We start from the raw sequence: 26,747 nt of genomic DNA on the forward strand, positions 1-26,747 counted from the left end.
CATTCCAACGTTCCTCAATCTTTCCTATCGCAATCCAATGGCCAATACTCATGGCACCCCGGTTCCAATTCGGGTCATTCTAATAGTAATCTAAACAGTCTACTCCCCTACTCGGCTCCCCCATCACTCCAGAATATCGATTCAAACACAACTTCGGCAACTAATCCTTCCCCTCGCTCTTATGGCCGAACACTCCCTTGGGGTTCCAAGCTCATTTCACTTCAATTCGTCAAGATCCATTGTCAATCGGGACAATCGGCTTCGGTTGCTACCTACCTATACCCTTACGACACCAATTCTAGCTATAGGACCAATCAATAAGCCACGAAACATTATGGGCGCCTCTCCTCATGTGCACGGCTGAACATCCCCCTTCCTTCCATCCTTGATTCATTTCAATCTAATAGTAAATCAGATGATCAACCATTGGATTCGGGTTACCCATGATCTAAAGATACTATCTTGAGCACGGATCAATCTTATGTGGACGTTATCCCGTACATGCACACAAATCTTCATCGATTCATACCCATTTTCAAACCAACATAAATCACCACATCGAACGACAATTGGAAAGGCTAGTGGTGAGGATGGAGGAATTACTTGCCTGGGAATCGCGTCCGAAACAAAAGGAGCTTGAATCGAAGTAAAAGCGAACTAGGTCTCTCCACCAACCAGCTTCTGTCCCTGAAATTTCCCCAACTTTTTGGACAATCAAACCTTAGATCCTTGTTACCCATGATCTTATGGTCACATAGGAAAAAATAGAGATCGATTCGCCTTCCGGACGAGCTCAAATGAGCTGTTTTTCTCTTGACGCGCGCTAGAGGACGAGAGGGAGAATGCTCTCGGGTTTGGGGGGGTTTTGTGAAGAGGGCCTTAAATAGAAGGGGTAGGGTTGGGTCAATTTAAGGGGTTTCGTGGTTCAATCCTGAACCGATTCCGACACAATTTCATTCTTTTGTGATCCAAAATGACCGTCTCTAAAAAATTTTCTAACATTTAACTATGGATGTGCCTGTCGACTACCAAAGTTAAATAGTCCATTGCCACCTCAATTAACCCGCGATTCATCATTCTGACTAATCCAATCCCGTTAAATACTGATTTGCTCGTTAATTTAATTAGTGAAAATTCGGGGTCTTACAATAAGAACCAAAAGTGAACATCCCAAAACTACGATTATGGAAGGGTCATGCTTTTTCTACTCCATTTTCCACTAATAGACTCCCTATCATAATGTTTTGACCATTATATCATTTATGATCCTTGTCCTTTTATTTGGTTTATTCCTTTTCTTTCATTGTAGGACTCACTCAATATTTTTCTTACTTTTCTCTATTCTTGTTATGCTTTGTAGAGAACCTTCTTTTAGCCATTCTCAAGACAAGAGTAATGGCAATAGTAAACAAAAACGAAGAAGAAGAAGGCAATCCTGCTACGTCAAATCAACTAGTTCATCACCACCTTCGATCAATCAACGCTACCATCATCATGCGCCAGCTTTCTTCCCAAGAACTGTCCTTCTAGCTTAGGCTAGCTGTTACCACTCTCTTCTACATTTTTTTGTTGTTGTTAGACTCCTCCACCTCCCCAACTCTCTCATTTTCGGTCTCATAGTGATCCCCCTCTCCTCGATCCTCGCCTACAGATTCTGCTCTCCCCATCGGCGGCTCAACATCCTCAAGCTCGGCTCTAAAAGTGGCCTCGTTGTGATCGCAGTTGTAGTTGCGCTTGGTGCTTAGTCTTACACGTGGTCCCCAATCTCTAGTTCGGTGTTGATGTGAGCACCGGGGAAAGAGTGGTCGATATCGCGCCGCTTAAGTGAGGGGAGGCAAAGGATGTCAAGGCTGCGGGGGAGAGGTGCCACGTGATCCCGGACTCGATACATGATATATTAGGATCACCTATATACCGCTATTGGAGATCTTGTGATGGTTGTTTGAAGGGAATGATGAGGAGGAGGAGGAGGAGATGGCATTGTGATGGCTTGTAACAAGCCCGATGCCTTAATCCTTGATTAGAGCTCTAGCATCCCAGGGTGCCGTTTGACGCTAATTACAAGCTCTGATTTAATATGATATTATAGATAGTAAAGGGCGCACACGGAAGCTAAAACGACTAAAAATAGGCAATGAGCCACAAAAAAAAAAAAAAAAAAAGACAAGTACATGCGTAAAAGAGAAAATGGCAGGCACACCTAAAGAGTATGACCTTAATAGGGTTCAATAATAACACGCATAAACCACGCATGTCCAAATCATATGTTATATATATATCTATTGGTTACAATATTTGTTTACAAAACTAAACTACAATATACACTAAGAGGATTATAAAGGACAACTCTACTCCGAGTATTATCCGCATCTTCATCGGCGTGCTATCATCCGAAGTGGCCGGAACCTACTTATTTGAAAAGAAGTTAGAATAACAAGGGTGAGCTATAAGCTCAACAATGTCTAACTAAACGACTAAACTATCTATATCCCATTCAACCAGCTATAACTTACCCAACTCGGACAAATCTACACCCATCTCATGCGGACTCGGTAGGCAAACCGCATGCACGATTCCAAGGACAAACGAATGAAATTCCAATGTGGCCCACATCATGAATGACGACTTTCATCCATACATGACCCTCACACATATGGGCATGCACATGACTCATCATTTACCTTCCGTTTTCACTATTGAATCGAGTACCATAGGACACGAGCCATGGTTGTATGAGAGACACGGGCCTTATTTATCGTTCCGAGGGACACAAGTCTCGATTCTGAGTTTTACCTTAACTTTTTGTCCATGGGACACCGGCCATGGAAATCATGAAGGACAAAGACCTTATTTTCTCACGAGGTATATAGGCCGCAATTTCCTCTCCTCTAGGGTTCCATTTCAACGGGACACGGGCCGTGGACTTCCCGATTTCCACTCGGGCTCCCATGAATTATGATCCGGACACGTAAAGACATTCAAATGTCCTCGCCGAGACACAGGCCGACGGGACCCTCGGTTAATTTAACAGATTCAATGCGGGTCAACCATTATTCACTTCATTCACACATGCACAATCAACCTTGAACTCATCCGACAAAACGATCAACCACACGTACTCAATAGCCCACTTTGCAGACCACAATACAACACGTGCTTTGATACTTAGATGCAATGCAAGCAACCACAACTCAATAATCCATAACCGCAAGACATCAAATACACCACATGACCACACCGCCCTAAGGCCCGACACCCACAAATCACGATACTATTCGCGCCCGCTCAATTCACATAACAGAAAATCGTACATAAATAATTTCCCTTCCACACAAGCACAACTTTGGCTTTAAATACCCACGACTAAAACCTATGTTCCACGCCTAACCGGGTGATCAACGGATAGACTAGTAGTAAGGATAAAAGTTCACTTGCGTTTGGTCCTTCGTAACGAGAATCTAAGGCGCATAATCGGGACCAATTCTTTCTCCCATGGGCGTTGCGCGACCACTATGGGCAGAGAAGGAAGGGATGGCACGCGGCCGAGGGGAAGCCGAGGACTTCGGCCGTGGTGTCAAGCGGTTGGGGCTTGAGTGATTTCCACAAGGAATGGAGCGTCGAGTGAACGGAGGAAACGAGAAAGGGAGGGGGAAAAAGATATCCACGAAGTGAAATAAGGGAGTGAGGGAAGAGAGAGAGAATGTGTATTTATAAGGGGGAAAAGAGTTTGGGTCGGTTGGGGCTAAGGTGGGGCGGTTCAAGGGCTAGAAATGGAAGCTACACGATCCAATTCCGAAACACTCCTCTCATGGACCAAAACTATATGATTCATAATTAAAGCCGACGCTCAAAGGTCCTATTAGTTCAATATTCATCATCTCATTTTGTCCAAAATTAACCATTCCATTTAATAATCCAACTTGTGGAATTTTCTGTCTTCAAATGGTTTGCTTAAGGAGACGAAAAGTGTTGGACATGGAGGCGATGCACATGGAGGAGCTGCGCACGAGTCAAGGATCGACACCGTTATTTAAAAATTTTCACGTTGTAATTTATTTGATCTTCACCTAAAGAATACACAATGAGAGACCTGGAGGGAGAAATTAAAATCCTAATCACAATTTTTTTTTTCCTATCAGCAAATTAACATTTTATCCGGGGGTGTGAAAACTGAATAGTGTGCCCGAATAAGAACACAAATCAACCCGACCCGATTTGAAATTTTCGAGTCTTTTCGGTTAGGATATTATTTCCTTTTAGGTATATGGTTAGAAAATGTGTATTTTCATTATTTCTGTCTGGTTCGTGTTTTTACTCGAACCGAAGCATGTCGAACTAAAGTTGCATTACTCACATCATTCTGGGAAAGAGAAAGACTAGTATGTGCTAAGGAACAGAAGCATGTTGACCTAAAGTTGCATTTCTGTCCGGTTCGTGTTTTTACCTTAACTCAATTGAGATTTGCTAAATCGAATATATTTGAAAAGGAAAGAAATTTTCGATTGGAATATTATTTTCTTGAAAGGGTTATCAATTCACGTTGAAAATTTCTTTTTGGTTGAAGCATATTACTCCATATTGCCACACAAAAGAATTACTCGTTTTGGCCCGTATTGGTGTGTGACTGGTCGTTCAACAAAGAAGTTGAATCGTTGACTTCTTGAAGCCGCACAAAATAAAAGGGAAAATAAAAAGGAAGTTAGTACAGAGCCGCCACATAGTGATATCTGAAAAAGCTTAACAAAGAGCACTTGGGGACGCACGAAAAAGAGGTACTCTTGAACACATAGAGATTTTGTGCTTCATGAATTTACATCCAATCGAGTTTTTTTTATTTATAAATACTTTGGACTTTGATGTAATCTAGATGTGAAAAGCACGAGTATTTGAGCGATTGTAACTCCAATTATCCGATTATAGGGAATTATTGTTGCTCGCTCTCCTCATGGATGTAGGCACGACAGTCAGACCGAACCACGTAAATCTCCGATGTACTTTATCGTTTCTCGTTAATTTCTCTGGTAATTTCTCTTAACTTATTTACAAAATCCTGGTTAGTTTCCTCATTAATATTACCAAAAAAAAAAATAAAAAATTCTAATAGCATGATCTATCTTGTTATAGGAACGACATTTGCTAGTCGTAATCTTGATTGTTGATTACTAGTGGAATCCAGTTGTTGATAAGGCTATTAGTTTGAGAGTAGACGTAGGCTAACTCATAAGCCGAACCACTATACATCTGTGTGTACTTTGCTTTCTTATCTCCGATTTACTTATTAGCATCACACACACATTGATTTGTTGCAAGTAACCATCTTCACCGATGATTGTTTATTATTCCGCAAAATTTTTAAAACATTACCACTCAACCTATTCAACCCCCATCACTTACAAGACCCCGGCCGCTTTGGCCCTTATCATCTCTGTTTGTTCTCAATTTGCCGCATTGCTACCATGCCCGACGGATCCTCCATTTCCACTAAATTGCGGCCTCGCCATTCCATCATTGACAACCATGGAGGAGTCATCGCCTCTGGATTTGGAGGCTCAACGCCTCAATAATCCCATTGAGCTGCCAGATATGGTCTTCGAGCTTTAAGATCTAGACGTCGAGCCTAGACATGTGGTGTTGCTATAGTGTATGGGCTGTATGTCGTCAAGAGACAATAGGCTTTTTTGTTGTTGGCGGTGGCGACGACGGACAGAGTAGCGTGGCGAAGTTTGACGTTGAGGTATGGTGGCTGCAAGTAATGAGACGATATCTATCGGTGGCGACCGGTGCTCGAATGGACTAATTTTATTTCCGTAGTCATTAATAGGGTTTAGAATTTTTGGGAAGGGGGAAGAGGGCTTGGTTTTTCCTTATCGAGCTTCTTCAGCTAATTTTAAGTTTGGTATTTTTGAAAAAAGACACAACCCGACCTGAATCCTTCTTCTGATTGGGATCTTGTTTGGGTCTTGGGTCGGGTCAAAAGAACGCGTTACTCGACTTGACCGGATCGGACCCAACCCGACCCAACCCAACCCATTAATACCTCTAACTTTATTAGTAAATTTCTGGAGCATCCCACAAAGTCGGAGTAATTCTTTTGGTTACCTAAGTAACATTTTGTTGATTGATTTATCTTGTTCCTAGTCAAGTGTTGACACCTAAATTTTGACTAATCTTTTTGGTCATTTATTTTGCATAAAAATTAGGAATTAATTTTAATTCCTACAAAAAATAATTAGATCACTTTTCATATTTATTTTAAGCATCGTATTTCATTACATTGCATTTACATTTAATTGGATCGACGGTGGAAAATGGATTGAAATCAACGAGCGGTGGACCAAAACTCAAAAAGTAGAATTCGGCCAGCTAGGGGGGGCAATTTTGAAGAATTCATCAAGGTCTTGAGGTATAATTTGAGCTTAAATCAGCCCATTTAATATTTAATTTGGAAAAAGCCTTTTAATTAAAAAATATCCATTAATTAGAAAAAAGGCTTCATGGACAGAATATTTTGTCTTCGGTCCAAATTGCGATTATCCAAAGTTGAGGGACAATATTGCAAATAATAAAAATAACACGAAACGTTAGCTCATTATTATAAATATGTGCTCTTAAGGTTCACATCAGAGAGGAGGCCACTTTATTGAATACGCGGCCATATTGTGAGGAGAATAATTCACGTGAGAGAGGGAGAGTCTTCACTTTGCAGAATCGGAGGCCGCACAATCGTGATACTAGAATTCACGTTCTTCAAGAAAGAACAGGGAAGAAGAAGGGCCTCTCTCTCTTCTTTGACTAATCAGTCAGATTATTCATGCGAGAGAGGGAGGCCACATAAGAGGAAGAAGACTGGGCGATATTCCGGGTCTCGAAAGGTTCACGGGCCGAACAGGGGAACAATCCATCCTTAATCGGTGAAATTCCTTTGTTTTGCAGGTCAATTTATAATCCAAGTATCGAGTTGCGATCGGTATCTCGATCGGGACCAGCGTTCGTGTAATCCTCATGCGAACACCCACGGAGGAGTTGAGAACCACCGGGAGTCCAGCCGTACGTTGCTAGTTGAACTTGCCGTACCAATCCATGCCGAAGTAACGACGGACCACCACAAACCAGGCGGTGCACCCTCGTTGGCCCTCACCGTGATGAGTCATTGCCCCGACAAACACCTTTTCTTTGCGGGTTCCCTCTGAGTGCCGAGCCGTCCCGGTGAACTATCGTGTCCCGAGCCCGCCATGAGTTCTCGCCATGCACGGTTGCCACCGTAACCAGCAACCTCCTCTCCGACGTTACCCATTGCCCGTGACGACAAGGTCACCGATCCTTGGAGCTGCTGTCTTGGCGTCTCCACAACGAAGATAGCTGTCTCCAATCACCGAGCCTCGAGGATAATTTATTCCATCGTGAACTTGCTCATTTGGATTAAGAGCTTCTCCGAGTCAGCTACCCTTTCGGACATAAAAATATTATTGTTTTGCGGGTTGCACATGGATTCACGCCCGCATTGTTCCAATACTCACACAAGAAGCAAATGATTAACTTGGTCACCGAAAAGATTCTCCACGGAGCCGCAAAACGGGGCCAAGTGCCCAAATTCCATGTCCTCATCTCTTTACCCTTTTTCCGATTCTAATTTATTTCTCTTTGAGGTTCGATCGGTCTGCAATATTTGCTCTTTTGATTGGGATTTGTGTTGGGAATTGTGTTGGTGGATGCTTACGTTGTGTCCAAGGGCTATCATTGCAATACACTTTGACTCCTTCAGCTGTCCAACGTGGCCCTATGGTGCTGGTGACATTGCATCCCACCTTCTATCGTCACAATTAACCTCCCACCGAGACCCCGGACAAATTTTACGAGTTTCTCCCTGTGATTTCCTTGCAGGCTCTCCGGTGATTTCCCTATGCTCGTTTGGCCTCCACGGAGAGCCGATCGTAGGCCGATCCATCCAAACTTTCGCCGAAACGCCGATCCTCCGTTCGAATTTGGGAAGATTATCCGCAAGATTAGGTAAGGCTATTATTCGAAATATTTTGAGTATATCGCATTGTGTAATTTGAAATTATCGTTATCTCTAACATATTTGTCTTGCAGATGTTATTGCCTAATTTTGAAAGGATATAAATCCTTATTGATAGGGTAATATTGCATTAGAGATAGTGCAACATTATCCTATTATTAATTTGGCACATTATCTGTAGTGATTTTATTTGAATTCGCATCATATCATATCTTTATCTTGATTGCTTGATTTTTTTGTTATCGTGATGTAATTTGCACTTAAATAGATAATCTCGCTGATAACACATTCCCCTAATTGTGTCTTGTCCCTTGAAAAATAATTTGATTTCGATCTCGAAATATGATTGTGCCCGTACGTGTGAATTATACATCAAATCCTCGAGATTGATAATTCCTCAATAGAATTTCAAGGTTTGCCCTATGTATATAGGGACGACGGTAATTCTATAATATATTCACTTGCTAGCCCTAATCTCGGGGAATGTTGTGAATAAAAATCGAAATTTTGGATATAAAGGTGTTTTATGGGAAAAATTGTTTATTTTTTGTTCAAATTTTGTATTTTTCTCTTTAAATTAAATTTCCAAAAAATACCAAAAAAGATGACACCTTTTTCTTAAGGTAAATCACATTTTTTTTTTATGCTTTTCATGTCATGAGTAACATTTAATATAAGTTGGGACTTTGAGAAATCAATTTCTTAGACTATAATGAATGTTATTTCACTTTAGGGTAGTTTTCACCTTTATTTTTCATAAATCTGAAAATACATGGAAAATACCAAAAAAATGTCATTCTCATTACATAGCACATAGTTTAGTATCATGTTTGTCATATCATGCACATTTGGCACATCATACATGCATACTTCATATTAAGTTATCATGTCATGCCTTTGCCCGTCATCATATTTCATATCATTATTTGTAGTTTTGTACGTCATTTATGCATATTTTGCCATGTCATATAGGTTAGTTGCATTGGCATTATACCTAATAAGATACAACCCAAATCATCAATCAAAAGAGTTTTTCATGAAAATTTGGTATCGAAAGGGCATTAATTGAAAAATTAATGTAATCAAGTCCCCGAATTCATTTAATCTCTAGTTCGCATTAAATAAAGTATTTTCTCCTGAATACTTTATTTAGGTTTTTAATCTACCTACCACAAAAGATTAGTGGCGACTCCAAATTAATAAATTTTGCATGTAATTGAACCTAAGTTGAGATTCGATAGGACTTAGGAGAGTCCAAATTAGGTTAGCTAATCTAATTAACCTAATAATCCGTTAACCTGAAATTTCCTAAGTTTAGGTCACGACATCAAGCATTTGGCTTTTTTTTTTTTGTCTGTCCTATTTCTAGCTCTTCTCTCTTTGACTTTTGTTCTGCCTCTTTACAGTGCGAGAGTCGAACCATGCACCTATGATACTAGCGTCCTCATCTCCCCAATTCTTTTACTAGCGGGGCCGCATGCCTATTGGCGCTTTGTTTTGATTTCACCAATAGAAACTTGCCTCAATTCTTCTCATTGATAGTTATTTGAGTCGTAAGTAATATGAAACATCAACTCTCATGGGCTAAATTTTTAATTGTTTCGTGGAATTTTGTCCTCTAACTGCTCGATATTATCACATGCTCGATATTCGATGATAAAGAAACGCTAGAGAATTTCCCTTCTCATATGGGAAAAGGTCTCTAAAACATAAGTAGAGAACAAAGAGAACTAAGAAGAAGGAATGTGAACCTCAAGAAAAAGAAAAGGAATAAACCAAATAAAAGGAATGACACTTCATATGCCAAAAAATGTGGGACCCACAAAGGACAAAATAGTCTAACTACTGTGATAAGGAGTGTATTAGGGAAAGAGGGAGTGGAAAAGCGTGGCCCTAACGAAAATGTTATTTGCTTCTTTTTAACATGTCTTTGTCAACTAAGAGAATAGAACATTAAAATAAGAGTCCTCTTAAATATGTTTGTCTTTTACCCAAGTACATGGATAGATAGATAGATAGATAGATAGATAGAAATATTCACATGGTAATCTAGGTCAACAAACTGAACAATAGATCAACGTGTTCCTCCACCTAATGTTCAAAGAATGAAAGATAAAAGTAAGAAATAAAAAAAACACTAACCGCTAAGGACCCTCATCGATGGCTAGGTGCCTCACTAATACCACGGGATAATTGCCAAAAAAAGTCTTAAATCTATTGTAATTATGCCAATTCGTTTATAAACTTTTTGTTTGTTAATTTAGTCTTCAACTTTTTACATTTGTACCAATTCAGTCCTTCAGAGTAATTTTGATTGGACATCATTGACGTGGCCCGACCAGCATTGATGTGGCAATTTTTAATAATATTTTAATATTTTTCGATTTTCTGATTTATCTTTTTTTTTTCTTTTGTTTCTCTTTCCTTATTTTTCTTTCCTTCTCCTCTAGCTAGTTGCCAAACCTTGACGACCACCTAGAGGCAAGGACTAGTGAGGTGAGATTGACCTTATTAGGAGCTAGGGCGAGGCTCGCCTCTGGTTGTTCCCTACCCGACGACCGGCGATCGCCTAGAGGAAGAGGGAAGAAAAAAAAGGAAAGAAAAAAATAAAATAAATACAACATCAAAAAATTTAAAAAAAATGTCAAATATTAATAAAATTGCCATGTGGGCGAGCTGCGCAACATCATCGATTTCTAGCCAAAAGTAGTCGAGGAAGGACTAAATTGATACAGATACAAAAGGTTTATGATAGAATTGACAAAAAAATGAGTCTAGGACTGAATTGGCACAATCATAATAAGTTTAGGATTTTTTTAGCAATTATCCCCTAGTAGCTTAGGACCAACATAGGCATATGTTCGTACGTCTACACATGCACAAACGAACACATGATGTCTTAGTGCCCGGGTTAATAGCCCTCTCCGACAAGCGGCAAAGCCGACTAGTGTTACGATCCCTCTTTGGCCCTCCTACCCTTGGGCATGTATGAGGATTTGTGATGCGTGCATGGGCAAATGATTCTGTCGGTAGAGAATTTAGAGTTGCAATTGGTAACAAAGAGTGGAAGTGTATGGATTATGTGGGGATTTCAAGAATAAGTGTATGGAGTAATGTATAAGAAAAGTAGCTAATCGATAGGGTACGAACTATACCGAGGTGCAAAGGATAAACCACCAGGTGACGATACAGAACAAAAGGATAGAATGATCGCCATCAAGGCTTGAAGACATCACCAGCCACGGATAAAAATCAAGATTGGATGGAAGCTCACCACTCAAGTCTAAAGGCCACGCCACCAACCAAGGATAAAGGACTTTTGGCTCACCATCAAGGAGTAATCCACTCTTCAAGGACAAAGATGCCTGAAGATTTATAATTGAACTCATGCAGAGGAATTCCTATTCATCAAATCAACAATCTATATTATAATGGAGAACTCCTCCTTATTATATAGAGGAACTCGGACATAAAAAAAAATAGAAGAATAGTAAATGACATGGGGACTAGATGATAAAGGGGCCTAAACATGGCTAAATGGAACCGTGGGCCCGGAACAGGCTCGTTGACCCGTCCCACGGTTCCAACTCGGTTTTTTTTTTATATATATAAAAAAAAAGGAAGGCCGGGGAGGAAAAAGCCATTGGGCTGGGGAACCGGCGGTTCCGAACCGTAACCGGAACCGACTGAACGCTGCCGGTTCCACCTTTTCGTGGAATAGGAACCGGCGGTTCGGCCGAACCGGCCATGTCTAAAGGGGCTCCTTGAATAGTATAGACTCATGGGAATTAGAAAGCATTAAAAGATCTAGTAACTAGAAAAGCAATAAATGACAACTAGAAATTATAAAGCAATAAAGACATGGAGCCTTGCAATTCTTCGATAATTTTGTCCACTAGGCTAGACTAGCAAGTAACCATTATAGGAAACCTCCAAATGACCAAGAAAATAGCTTAGATAAGTCCCCCTTGGTTATATTATTGATCCATAACAATGGAAAGATTGAGCTTGTCGATCGGGTTAGGAATCGATAATTCTTTAATCAACTACTCAAGTGTTAGCCTTCATCATGGCATCTCTATGATTGATCCACAATAGCAAGTTATAACCGAAATTGATTTTGTCCTGAATGAACAACGATATTGCTGGACTAGCTAATAGAACCAGGTCGGGACTTATGGATGGTTCTGTTATGTCCGATGCTCTCGCATCATTCTCCCCAGGTTGTATAAGCTTTGACCTCAAATTTGGAAGATCTTCATCCTCCAAATAAGGAGAAAGGTCTCCTACATTGAAAGTTCTTGAAACTCCGAACTCTCTGGAAAGTTCAATCTCCCGAGCATTGTTGCCGATTCTCTTCAAAACTTTGAAAGGACCATCGGCTATCAGCATGAGATTGTTCTTTTAGTAGAGTGGAAATCTTTCCTTCTCAAATAAAGCCATACAAGATCACCTAGTTCAAAATAAGATTTTTTCGTGTCGATTAGCTTTTTCTTGTAAATTTCGTTGGCTTTCTCAATCTTGGAACGAATACGCTCATGAAGCTTCTTCATTGATTGAGCTCTTTCTTTACCGTCAAAGTTGATTTGAGAGTTGAATGGAATCGAGATCAAATCGATTGGTATGAGTGGATTAATTCCATACACAACTTCAAAAGGTGGCCAAGCAGTGGTATAACTCGGTGATCGGCTATAAGCAAATTCAACATGCGCCAACTTCAAATCCCAATCTTTTAGAGATTTACTCTCCATTCCACGAAGGAGACTAGTAAGAGTACGATTGGTTACCTCCGTTTGGCCATCGGTTTGAGGATAACAAGTGTCGTACCGAGCATTCTCCAGAGCGTCCTTCAGAAGTAGCTTAGGAACTTTGAGTCATGATTAGACGCGATGATTTTCGACATTCCATGAAGGCGAATGATCTCTTTTAAATACAACTCGGCAACATGATATGCACCATCCATCTTATGGCATGGAATGAAATGAGCTATTTTAGAGAACCGGTCAACAACCACCATGATAGCATCTTTTCCTCTCTAAGTTCTCGAAAGAGGCACAATGAAATCTAAACTCACATCTTTCCAGGGCTGCAATGAAATTGGAAGTGAAGTATATAAACCCTCATGGAAATGACTTTTGGCTCTATGATAAGTTGCACACCTCATGATAATGGCATGAATATCTCCATTCATCTTTGGCTAGTAGAAATGTTCTTGAAGAACTTTAAGAGTTTTGTTGATGCCGAAGTGGCCAGCCAATCCTCTACCATGCATCTCTCGGATCAACAATTCTTTGAAGGAACTTATCGGCGTACATAAGTGATTTCCTTTGAAAAGAAATCCATCTTGGATAGAATAAGTGCCTTGAACTCCATATATACTGTCGGTGATTATGGATGGAAAATCGGGATCACCAACATAGAGTTCTTTCATAGCTTGGAAATGAAGGATTTTGGAATCCAAAATAGCTAGCATAGAATATCTCCTCGATAAAGTATCGGCTAGCACATTAGTATGACCAAGTTTATACTTCGAGACAAAAGAAAAGGATTGGAGAAATTCTACCCATTTGGCATGTCTCGAATTGAGCTTGTGCTGGTTGCTAATAAACTTGAGGGTTTCTTGATCAGAATTAAGCACAAACCGCTTTGGCCTCAAGTAATGACTCCAATGTTCTAAAGCTCTCACAATAGAATAGAACCCCTTATCATATATTGAATAATTCTTCTTGGAGTTGGTCGGCTTCTCACCGAAATACGTCAATGGCTTTTGCTCCTAAAAAGAATATCTCTAATGCCAACTTCACTTGCATGACATTCAACTTCAAACCTTTTATCATAGTCGGGAAGGGTTAGAATAGGGAGCCGACAAAGTTTCTGTTTGATTGCTTCGAAAGCATTGTGAGCAACTTTTGTCCATTAAAAAGAACCCTTCTTTATGCATTCGATAATAGGAGCCATGATAGTACTAAAGTTCTTCACAAATCGCCGATAGAAAGAAGCAAGGCCATAAAAACTCCTCACGTGGGTGATAGATTTTGGAATCTGCTACGATTTTATCACTTCCACCTTCAACTGATGGACGGGTATTCCATCCTTAGAAACTACAATCCAATGAATACAATGATGGAAGAGAAGAACTAACACTTCTTCATTTTAGCATAGAGCTTATTCTGCTTTAGAACTTCAAAGATCTATTTCAAGTGAGAAATATGTTCTTTCTCGCTCTTTATATACAAGAATATTGTTAAAGTATGCAACCACAAAATAGCCAATAAAAGAACGAAGAACTTCGTTCATCAGCCTCATGAAAATACTCAAATTATTAGAAAGTCCGAATGACATAACTAACCACTCATAGAGGTCTCCTTTAGTTTTGAAGGTTGATTTTCACTTGTCACCTTCTTGCATTTGAATCTAGTGATAACCACTTTGCAAACACAGTAGAGCCATGCAATTCATCAAGCATACCATCAAGTCTAGGTATAGGGTATCTATACTAAATGGTGATGTTGTTGATGGCTCGGCTATCCACACATATTTTGAATGAACCATCTTTCTTTGCCACAAATAGAGTCGGAACAGAACATTGGTTCATACTTTCTAGAATATAGCCCATCATGAACGACCTTTCTATCATATAGCCAAGGTCTTCCTACTAACAAGTGACATGTATCCATGGGAATGACATCACATAAAACCTGGTCTCAATAAGTTTTGCCGATTGAAAATGAAATCAAGGTTCTTTTAGTTACCTTAAGATTGCTTCCTTTGCTAAGCCATTTAAGTTTGTACGATTGAGGATGCTTAGTTGTCAATAATTCTAGTTTGTCAACCAAGGTTGTTGATGCGACATGCAACTTCCACCATCAACAATCACAGTACATACCTTCCTATTAATGGTGCAATGGGTGTGGAAGATGTTCTTTCTTTGTTTGTCGACGTGGGGAGAAATATCGCTGTGTGAGGCCCTTCGAATAATAAGTAATTCACCATCATTAGCCTTTTCCACAACCTCCCCTTGATTCTCAAGTTCGAAAGCATTCTATTAAGAATCATCTGTTTCCTCTTGAAGCTACAAATCAATTCGCTCAACTTCTTGAATGGTCATAACCCTTCGGTTAGGACAATTTGCTTGAAAATGCTCATGGTCTTGGCACTTAAAGCACTTTCGGTTGTCACAATTAGCTTTCTTGTTGAGTTTTTTGACTGATTTGGCGGTCTTCTCTTTGCCTTTGTCTTCGCCGAAGAACTCTCAACCTTGCTAGAAGAAGCACTCTTAAAGAAAGATGTTCCCCTTGTAGAGGTTCTAGTAGAAAATCTCATGTTATTCTTCACTTACTTCTTGACCTTCATTAACCAATTTGCATACATCTTTGAAGAACCAATAAGGTTGAAGCTCAACCAAATTAGCAATCTCTCAATTCAGTCCGCCAAGGAATCGAGCTATAGTTTACTCCTGCGATTACGGAACATCGCATCTCATCATGAGTTCTTTGAACTCCCTAATGTATTCTTCTATGCTCATCCCATGTTGCTTGAGGTAATTTAGCTGTAGGAATAGGTTTGTTTATAGTTGGTAGGCAGGAACCTTTTATTCATCAACTTTTTGAGTTTTTCCCAAGAGCATATCTTTCTCTTCCCATCCCTAGCTAACTCATGCTTTACGTTCTCTCACCACGGGGAAGCATATTTCGTCAACTTCAAGATAGTAACTTCACATTTCTTCTCATCCGAGTATGATTTGAAGTCAAAAACTCGCTCGGTTACATGAAGCCAATCCACAAAGTCATCGGGATTGAGACTTCCTTTAAACTCGGGACTTCTACTTTAACATCATGATCAATATCATTGTGCCCCCCTCTTCTCTTCCAGGTGTGGTATTCTGAATCACTAAAGTTTCCTTTAGTGGAACCAAAATCATCATTAGAGCTTCGACAAGAATTTGAGTCGTTGCATCGGTGACGTTCATTGGGATGTCATGTGGTTGCTCAAAGCGTTCAAGGATACGCTCCATTTGCCTTTGAAGATTTTTTATGGCGTGATCTCACCTTTCATTATGTGTTTGTTCCAAGGTTAAACCTTTGGGAACAGGGTCATCCATTTGAGTAAAGATGGATAATGAAAAAAGAATTACTCAAGATGAGTTCAACCTTGAGCTCTGATATTAACTTGATGCATGCATGGGCGAGTGATTCTGTTGGTAGAGAATTCAGAGTTGGAATTGGTAACTGAGGGTGGAAATGTATAGATAGTGTATGGGATAGTGCATAAGAACAGTAAGTAACCGTAGGGTATGAACAATACCAAGGCGTAAAACACAAATCACCAGCTGACAATACAGAACGAAAGGATAGAATAATCACCACGAAGGCCTAAAGATATCACCAGCCAAGAATAAAAATTGGGATTGGACAAAAACACACGACCAAGATCTAAAGGCTATACTACCAACTAAAGATAAAGGGCTTTTGTCTCACCACCAAAGAGTAATCCACTCCCTAAGTATAAAGATACCGAAAGTTTATAATTCAACTCACGCAGAGGAATTCTCATTAATCAATCAATAAGTCTCTATTATAATGGAGAACTCTTCCTCATTAGATAGAGAGATTTTTAGAAAATTGAAGAATAATAAAGGACATGGGGACTACATAACATAGGGACTCTCTAAATAGTAAAGACTCGTGGGAAATAGAAAGTATTGAAAGACCTAGTAACTAGAAAAGCCATAAATCACAACTAGAAACGAGAAAGCAATAGTGACATGGAAACTTGCACTTCTTCAGCAATATGGTCCATCAGGCTAGACCAGCAAGTAACCATTATAGGAAGTCTCCAAATGACCAAGAAATATGTTAGATAATTCCCCCGTTGGTGTATTATTAGTCTGCAACAAAATTAGCTATTATCTTGGAAAGATTGGTCCTGTTGGTCGGGTTAGGAGTTGGTAACTCTTTAATCGGCTACTCGGATGTTAGACTTCATGCAAGCATCTCCATGATTAATCCACAGTAGCAAGTTATAGTCGGAATCGATTTTAGCCTGGATGAACAACGAAGTTGCTGGACTTATCGACAAAACCAGATCGGGACTTATGGATGGTTCCAATATGTTGGATGCCCCCACATCAGTTTGTGATGGAGGGTGGCCGTCATTGGCTAAGCGCAATAAAGGCTATCCAACCTCACCATACTTGGCGTGCGACACAACTGCTCTTGGTTATCTAATCCCTTCTAAAAGAGATTTTGTTTTCATATTGTCATAAATACTTATGATTTAGAAAACTCGTAATTAAGTCATTGAAAAGGAAGCAACTTCCTACTTTTGAGTCTTCCATGTATCTAGGAAAAAGAAACAAATAGTTGGAAATTTTGACTCAATGTGTGATATCATTTTTGAACAAAATTTGTTCGATGTGATCATTAAATTATTCCTAAATATCTAGTCCATCACCTTTCAATTTGTTCAAACTAATCCCTCAACTATTGATAGCAAACTCAAATTAGCCATCCAAGGCTATCACAAGTTGTCATAATTATGTTATTGCCCAGGTTTTATAATATATTTTCAATTCAATCCATTTGCTAAATCAACAAAAAATGTCTTATCATTTTGTTACCTTTTTACATTTTCATTTTTATAAATGTTATTATAATACCATTTAGCTATATTTTAACCTAGGATTTCTTCTATAAAAGTGAAAAGATAAAATCATTTGGAGTAACATGGATTTATATTCCTTCTACTTTAAAAATGAGTGCTTTCATTGAAATATTTTTCAATGATATTAATTTATATATATATTTCTTGTACTTATATTAATCTAAATCTTGTTTCTAGTTTTTTATATAGATAAATTTTTTAAGCTTTTGTGTTTCATGCTTTCTTAATTAAATTTAGTTGGAACATAAAGTGGGAATAAATAGTGGAAATATTAAGTCGAAATAACTCAAAATGAGGTTATACTGTTACTATTATAGAGAGATTATAAGCAAAATGTGCTTAAATGAAACTATCAAAATGTTTATAAAGACTAAAAAGGTATTAAAAAAAGCCATAACAAGATAAACATATTTTTGTTGATTTAAGAAATGGATTGAAACGAAAATATATTCTAAGATCAGGTACTTTTGACTTTTTTATGTGAAACGTTGAGTTACTAAATTGAAAACTTAGAAATAGTTCGAAGACGGATTAAAAATTTAAGGATGATATTGCACATGAAAATAACTTTAAAAAATTATTTGTATCATTTTTCCATACTTCTTAACTAATAGTAGTGGTTGAATGATATACACATATATAACAACATATGTCACACCCAGATTCCTATAGATATAGGGGTTTGACTAAACCATCCTCCTTCTCGAAGAACACGGTCTCAAACACAAATCACATAATCATGCTATTAAAAAAATTCATATCCATCTATACATATGATAAATCAATACGTTGGTTATAGGATCAGAGTTTCATAGTCCATAAAAAAGTACGGATACATCTCCAACTCAACTAAGCCAACTAAGTATTATCTCCCGTATATATACAACTAGCACTCTCATCCCGCTGACCGCTATTGAAAGAACATGAAAATCATTTGAGATGTTCATATGAGCAACCACAACCCAGTAAGTGGTACAAATCTCTTCTAAACAAATCGAAAATCTCGAACAAAGGCAAGCTCTTCTCCATGCGTTTCTCCCTCCGATTCAAAATAAAGCATCCACTATGCATATTTATAAATCAATACCGAAACTTATCTACCCCAAATCCAGTAATTGATATATGAACCATATTCACGAGTTATATAATTTTAAGAAAAGTTTATACATAAACATCAATGATTTATTTCATTGATCAACACTATTTCATTCCATTAATCAATCGTGCTCAATATCCAACTATGGTCACACTTAATTAATGCCTTGTGACAAAGGCGACCAAAATTCTCTCCTTGGCTAGGTCTCCACTTATATTAGCTAATGGCTCAATCCGGAAAGATATCCTAAAACGATATGCATAATTAACCCCTCAATGGATTGTACCAATAGAGTATCAAACTATTATCTCATCCTCCACTAACCCATAAATCAAATTTATAAACTATTGATAAATCTGAATATATTTCACAAATCAAAACATATACCATTTATGATTGGTCCAACGACGGCGGAGGACAGAATAGCACTACTTTGAAAAGAGTTGATTGTTGGCAATGACTTGGCTAGAGGTTACAAGGGTTTACTTCTGATTCGGATGTCTCAAAGGGATTGTTAGGGCTAGATAAGCCTATACTATTTCATTTGAGGATATAGATAATATTTTTAATTGCTTTTACCTTCGCTTATGGTGGCGAATCAACTGATTTAAACCTCATATCATTTTCAAGACATGAGTTTACAAATACATAAATGAGATAACCACCATTCACCTAGGAATGCCAAAACCAAACAAGGAAAGCTACTCAAGCCAACAAACTCAAAATCATATCAATTAAATGAAAAGCGATATCAAAGCTCAAGTAAACAACTTCTTAACTAAGACTCGACTAATCTACACTTATTTGGTGACCAAACGACTCCAATGTGCTAACAAAAAGCTCGCCCAAAGTAGTTATTTATTATTGTTAGCTGTGCACAGCTAGCACACCACAACTTTAAAAATTCGCATCGACAAAATTGTAACTCCGAATCGATTTTCCTTTAGACCCATGGCTTCACAACACCCTAAACTCTCATCATCACATAATTTCATAGTTTAATAATTTCTTAATCGTACACAGAAAACTAAAATATACATAGATCCAAGCTTATGGCTAAACTCCAAAAAATCCTCCAATTAGATGAAAAAGGTTTTGAATCATCACCGAGTGCAGGGAAATAAAAGTTAATCTGACTTGTTGAAGTCTCTGAAGCTTGTACGCACGAAACCCTCTTCCCTTCTTGTTCATTTCTTCTTCCTTCCTTCTTCCTTAGACTTCTTTCTTCTATCCTTCTTTTGTAACCACCAATTATTACATTCTACCCTCCTTGAAAGTTATTTTATCCTCGAAATTCGAACTTATCTCAACTTTCAAACAAATGAGGGTATTCGTGATTTGCCTCCTCCTCAAGCTCTCAAGTGGCCTTTCTCTTGGTGTGATCTTCCCATTGGAACTTCATGTATAAAATAGTCTGGCTTCGCAACACTTGACCATTATTATCGACGATGTAAATAGACTGCTCTTCAAAAGTTAAGTTTTCCTCAACCTCAATGGTATAAAATCTAGCACAAATTTAGGATTTGGCACATATTTTCAGGATAAAGACATGTGGACACATAATGTTCATTAGATAGCGTTGGTGACAAAGGTAGTTTAAGCATCTATACCAATCTTCTTTAAAATCAAGAATGATAACACATATTTTGGACCCAATTTTCCACGTGTGCCGAATCTTATAACGATTTTCATAGGAGGCACTTTCGAGAATACGTGATCCCTATATTAAATTCCACCTCGTGTCTTTTAAGGTATGTATAACTTTTCGGACAACTTTGGGTCATTTTACGCTTCCAAACCAAAATGATTTTTTTTTCTTTTGACTGCTGAATAAACTCTCGGAAGGTAGTCTCTTCTCTCCAACATCATCTACTTATAATATTTAAGGAGAGTAATCCACGACTGTGATAATTATATTAGTAATGTTGTTATCATTAACATATTATTAGATATCATAACTCTATCCATAGAATATTAGCACACAATAAGTACTAACTTGTATTTCATAGTCAATATAATAGAGGATATACATATCATAATATGCTAATAAAATGTCTATAGAAATTAACCATTCATTATTCATGTTATATAACGCCCGCAATAATTTTGACAACCATTATTTAAATTGTTCTAGTTTTAAGGACCGTTGCATCTTTTTAACATCAAGCTTATCTTCGAAATTTATATACAACAATCTAAAGAATTCATGATTATTTTAGCTATAAAAATTTATTTATCCTACATGCTTTTGGTACTCCCCGAAATGAGTTGAGGTGGTTTATGTAATTTCAAAAATACATGGAGAGATAAAGAAATAACTCGAATCAAGTGCCTCTTTTCTTTCTTATATTCTATTTTCTATTAATTTATATTATTTTTCTTCATACTTCACATGTCAATGACTAGAATGAAAAGAATTTAGATGTGGCTCGCCTCTTTTTGGGTGTAAATCAATGTCAAACCAAATAACTAAAAAATGAACATTTTTTGGGATGTTCAACTTTTTACATAATTTTTGTTTGTGATATTAAAATGGAAAGTCTTTAGATATTCTCTTAAAGAATGAAAGTACCCTCTTTTGAGGGACAAGCATGTTAAACTGTGGATGTGGGGAAAAAGTTTATAAATTGTATAGGTGCTCATCTTGTTCTATTAAATGCATGATGAACAAAGACTTCTATACAAGTTTTTTGTTTCTATCAGATGTAACACCTTTCCAAGATTCTAAGTAGCTGATGGTCCCTTTCCATTTACCGCAATTCGTGTTGTTATTGTTAGCTCCCGAATCGGGCACCACATATTTTAAAGTAAACTAAATCACACACAACAATGTAAGCAATCATGTAATCCTATGTGGTCAAACACGTTATAAATGCAGATGTTACTCATGTTATATGAGGCCAACAGCAAATGCCAAACATACCAAAAACTATTCCACGAAATTTATTTGCCAAGTGATTTTAAGTCACCCATACTAGGGGAGTTCAATCGATTGTCCACCAATCCATGCTTACCCAACTCGAAATGGACATGGAATTCTGTAAAGAAATGCCATAAAATAAAGAAAGGGAAAAATTCTTGAAAGAGTTCGGAAATCTATTTATAATCCGTTTATCGAACGTACCAAAAATAATTATTGGCTCTTAAAATATTTCAATGCTGAGAACTTCCTCATCTCATTAAGAGGCAAGAAAGACATACATGCAGATCGAATCCCTAACTCCTGTACGTACGTACTAGAGAAACACACAAAAAGCATATCTCTTTTTAGCACTTGAATCATTTTATCACAATAACGTTGTAACTCCTTCCTCATACTCCTCCAAATGTTATAATTGGCATCATAAGTATGAAGCAAATGATACTACACATTATCAGAAGATTACACAATAAAAGATGCTGTCTCTCCATATATGTTGCATCCGTTTTAAGTTCTAAGCGAGTTGAACGCGTCGCATCTACTCCTGATCTCTCCTTGCCGACCGGCCTTGACGCCATAGACACTGAGCTTCTCCATGGCACGTGCAAACGCCTTGAAAAACGCTTCTTGGTCCTTGGCGTACAGCTGCACAAACGGCCTTGTCCTGGGGCTCGCATACAACATATGATCTATCGCCAATAGCCCTAGACCGCGTGGCAGGTTCTGGTAGTACATGTTGTCGAACTTTCCGGGCGTCATTACGTCGTTGAAGGCGGCCATGCTATCATCACGGGTGTAATTGGCGCACATCTGCCTTAACCCGGCGGCGAACTTGGGATTTAAAGCGGGGTCATATCCCGAGGCCCTGCCATAATGGAAGATCCTGTCGCTGAATTCCTTGCAATGAGAAAAACCAATGGTGTGTCCGCCCATTAAAGCCGCAAATTCTTGAACAGTGAACCCTTTGGACTCGAAGATCTTGATGGATTGATCAATGGTCATGTTAACTCTTGGAAGATTTCCTTCGACCTTGGATGCCTTCGAGACCAAGCCATCCTTCCTACCAAGCGGAACCGTGTAGAACGGACCGCCAACCATGGTGATAAGGTCCCGGGTGGCTTGGGCCAATATATCGGCACACGAGACCGTCTTAGGGCAAGAGAGCTCCAAGGCGGTCTTGGCACGAGTGACCACCTCGAACGCATCCCCTGGGAGAGACAGGTTGATGTCCTGGTCGCGCTCGGCTTGGTTGAAGGAGTTGGAGGATATCAATACCGAGGCGTCACAACCTTCAACCAAGCAGTCATGGACAAAGAGGCGGAGAGTGCCAGCCGCGGTGGTGGGCGTGGACATCTGCTTGGTGGTGATGGTCTCGCGGATGATCCTCTCGAAATCGGGGCATGATCTCTTGTAATAATTAGGGTTGAGCTTGGCTTCGGAGAGATAGATGGAAGAGAAGAGGAGGAGGAGAATCAAACGGTGGAAATCCATGGCGATTCAGATTGGGAATGAGGGAGGGGAAGGAGCGTTGTCCCACTTCCTCCTTCTCGAGTTGCTCCTGAGGATGAACAATGGAGGAGCGGTTGGGGAGACCAAGGCATGCAAAAATGGATTAAGCGAATTGAACAGAATGGGAATGAAGAAGGTGGAAAAAGAGTGGATGGGAGGAATTCTAGGGTTTGTTTTGATAATAGGGGTGATGGAAAGAGACGCAAAAATTTTGTCCATCCGTCGAATTTTATTTTATTTTTTTTAACTTTTTTGATTTTTTTGGCATTGTTGAATTGAGGGTAGGTGTAAAAGAAATTCCATGTTTAAGAAACCAAAATCATTCGAGATGTAAAAGAAACTCCATTTGACGTTGCAAGGCATTGATGTTCTTCTTTCTAACTTTCAGAGAATTCATCGGTTGAGTTTTTCCGCTCTTTTTTTAATGAATAGCATTGATATGCGATTATTCTTCCCCATATTGTATCATAGTTTCAGTTTCTTTGTGAAGACATATTAATCTAAACTTGCCGGACAAAGACTGAAACACTTATCGTACATGGCCCCTTAGTAGGGGTGTGGTCCGATCCCAATCTGGAACCCGACCGAATGGTCCTGGAACCAGATCGACCGGTTTTGTTTGGTTCCAGGGCGGTCGAATCATTGGACCGGTCACATTTTTTTAATTTGTCATTAAATTTTTCTCCTCGACGACATATTCACTGTACCACATCTCGTTAAATCTGAAAGTCATACTAAGCATACTAAGTATATTTGGTTTAGGTTTAAATTTGGAATTTTTTTTAAATAATAATATTTGGTCCGATCCGATCAGTCCATCATGTTCAGTCCTACCTTGTAAACATTCATTGTGAAATGAAATTCCCACCCTCCATCAAGTGGCGTTAAGAGCTCCCTTTTCATATATAGTTAACAGATACTATTTGCCATATTATATTAATATAAAAGAGGACTTTATATTTCTACGGAATCTCAATCATTTCTTTTTCCCTTTCCAAAACATCCTCAATTATATATCGTACAAATATTATGTCCATGACATATGAGTAAATTGCTAATTGCATGTTAAGTTCGAATCTTTTATGTTGTTTAGTCACCTTCCAAAAAAAGTTCAAATTTAACATAACGTTTATTTCCGTACGTACGCGTTACAATTTATTTGCATTCTAATTCTTATCAATTTATTTTCAATGTGTATATTGTTATTGTGCTCAAAAACTCATTTCTTTCCAATATATTGTTCTCTTGTACTTTTCATGAGGCTAGCTTATTTTCTGTGGACCAAATCGGGAAAATCCGGAAAACATTTTCCTGATAGTTATTTTCCGCAAAATAAACGGAGCCTAAGTGAAAAATACTCCTTCTTTAAAAGTGAAATGTATTATCCTGGTATAAAAACACTCTGTATTATACTTAGTTAAAAACACATCAATGTTTTTACTCTAGCCCATATCATCTCATTAGTCAATTAATCATGCAACATGGCAATTATCATTTATGTACCGGATACAATTATATTATGTCAAATTGAAATAAATAATTATTATATTTTCCAATAAAATAATTATATATTTTGAGAATAGGAAAAATTAATTGCCAGATGCAGTATTTTCATAAAGAGTTCCAATGAAGATAGGTATATTTCATACGTGAGTTTTTCTTATTTGTAACACATTTAGTGAAAAATCATGTCAACAATAAAATTTTATATTAAAATATTAGTCTTCGTCATGTAACTTTAGCAAAAAGCGATGGCAGATACTTGCCTGTGTCGCATACCGTTTAATTTCCGCCCTATAGATTGCTAATGGAGCATGGGTTTTGCTTATTTTGTAGCACATTTAGTGAAAATTCGTGTCAACAATAAAATTTGTATCTTAACATAGTAGTGATCGTCACGTAATTTTAACACAAACGACGGTAGGTACTTGTCTATTTCCGTCCCGTCTATTACTAACTTCGTATTTTTTTATATCAATTTGTTTACTTTGATACACATCTTCAAATTAGATTTGATTTGGGCCTGGTGGGTCACCTAGGCTTCTCACCAAGCCTAAAGGATAAATGGATAGGCCAGCCAGTTCAAGCCTAAAGGAAAATTCTCTCAATTTGTATCCAATTGTCCAAATTTTCTTCCCATCACCAAATACTCAATCATTTGAGGAAATTATCCAAAAAATATTAAGCCCATTGTAAGCTAGCCAGTTCAATCCTAAACTTTTTAATTGTACAAGTTTAGTCATAAACATTTTGATGATTTGTCAATTTAGTCTTAAAACTTTAAATTGTAACAATTCAATCATAAATATTTTGACGATTTGCCAATTTAGTCCTAAATCTTTTGACGATTTATCAATATAGCCCTTGCAGTTCTAAACATTTTGGGGATTTGCCAATTTAGTCATACATCTTTTGACAATTTGTTAATGTAGCCCTTCCGGCAAATCATCCAACCGATATGTTGAGGACTAAAATGACAAATCTTCAAAAGGTTTAAGTTGTACGTTGGCGTAATTGAAAGATTTAGGACTAAATTGACAAATCGTGAAAAGGTTTAGGACTAAATTGGCACAATTGAAAGATTTAGTATTGAATTGGCTGCCGTGGAATAGGTTTAGGACTTTATGGACAATTATCCCCTCTATCTTTCAGTTCATGCTTTACCAATTTCAGTTTCTTAATCCCTTGTATATCCATGTAATGAAAAATATAATCCTTCTTCGCAAGCTGACCCATAAGTTCCTCAACCTTAGCACATCCATTAAAATTAGGGATGTCTATATGAACTAGGAATTCTTTGAAATCTATCTTTTGCATGTAATTCCGACCTCCATGTTGATTGATGTCAGGCCGATGACCCGTATAACAATCACGAATCACATACTTGTCATGACCGCCATAGCCACCATGACCACCGGAGACACCGTGAGCACCTTGGGGAATCTCTCCAGGCAAAACTTTTCCGCTTATAGCCGTGCAAATTGTAATTTCCGTCCCTCGATCTAGTTTTGTCTATAGGAGCTTTCGACCGAATAGTCATTGAGTTTGGCCTTCCGACCGACTAGCAAGCGCATTCGATTTTTTTTTTCCCCAGTCTGTTGAGATACTTTGAAACTGTTGTCAAAGAGCCTACAATCCCCACTTTGTGTTGGCAACACGGTTGTCTCCAAATCGTTGATGTGGATCTTGTGTTTCTGCAAATACCACCAGACGTAATGGAAACAAGACAGGGAACCTAGATAACATTAGATACACCCCAAAAAAGTTGTTGGAACTCAAAATAATTCGCCTACTGAAACACGTGCTGCACATTTAAGAGATTGATATACGCGCGGACCACATGAGGAATTAACACACATGCGAAGTATGTAAGGAGTTGACAGTGGAGTAGGACATGTGAGGAGTCGACATACGTGATAGACACGAGAGAAGTAGGCATTCCGATAAAGAATGATGAAGGATCGTGCAAAGCACGTGATAATATCGATAGGTGTTGATTGGAGAAGTAATCGAACCAGTTAGTGAATTGAGCGCCAGCAAGA

General features: G+C 38.3%; 1 protein-coding gene across 1 annotated transcript; it reads right to left on the reverse strand.

Annotated features, from left to right (window-relative positions):
• Window positions 1-21,872: 21,872 nt before the first annotated feature.
• On the reverse strand, window positions 21,873-23,586 carry LOC115749638 (peroxidase 41-like). Its single transcript, XM_030686544.2, has one exon. The coding sequence runs from the start codon at window positions 23,185-23,187 to the stop codon at window positions 22,204-22,206; it is 984 nt and encodes a 327-aa protein (XP_030542404.1). The 5' UTR covers window positions 23,188-23,586; the 3' UTR covers window positions 21,873-22,203.
• Between the last annotated feature and the right edge of the window lie 3,161 nt (window positions 23,587-26,747).

The sequence above is a fragment of the Rhodamnia argentea genome, chromosome 4 (assembly GCF_020921035.1).
Source record: "Rhodamnia argentea isolate NSW1041297 chromosome 4, ASM2092103v1, whole genome shotgun sequence".
In the NCBI taxonomy this organism is placed as follows: domain Eukaryota; kingdom Viridiplantae; phylum Streptophyta; class Magnoliopsida; order Myrtales; family Myrtaceae; genus Rhodamnia; species Rhodamnia argentea.

What these genes read in the sequence shown, in the direction of transcription:
- LOC115749638 (XM_030686544.2), bottom strand. Translation starts at nt 23,187, where the DNA reads ATGGATTTCCACCGTTTGATTCTCCTCCTCCTCTTCTCTTCCATCTAT.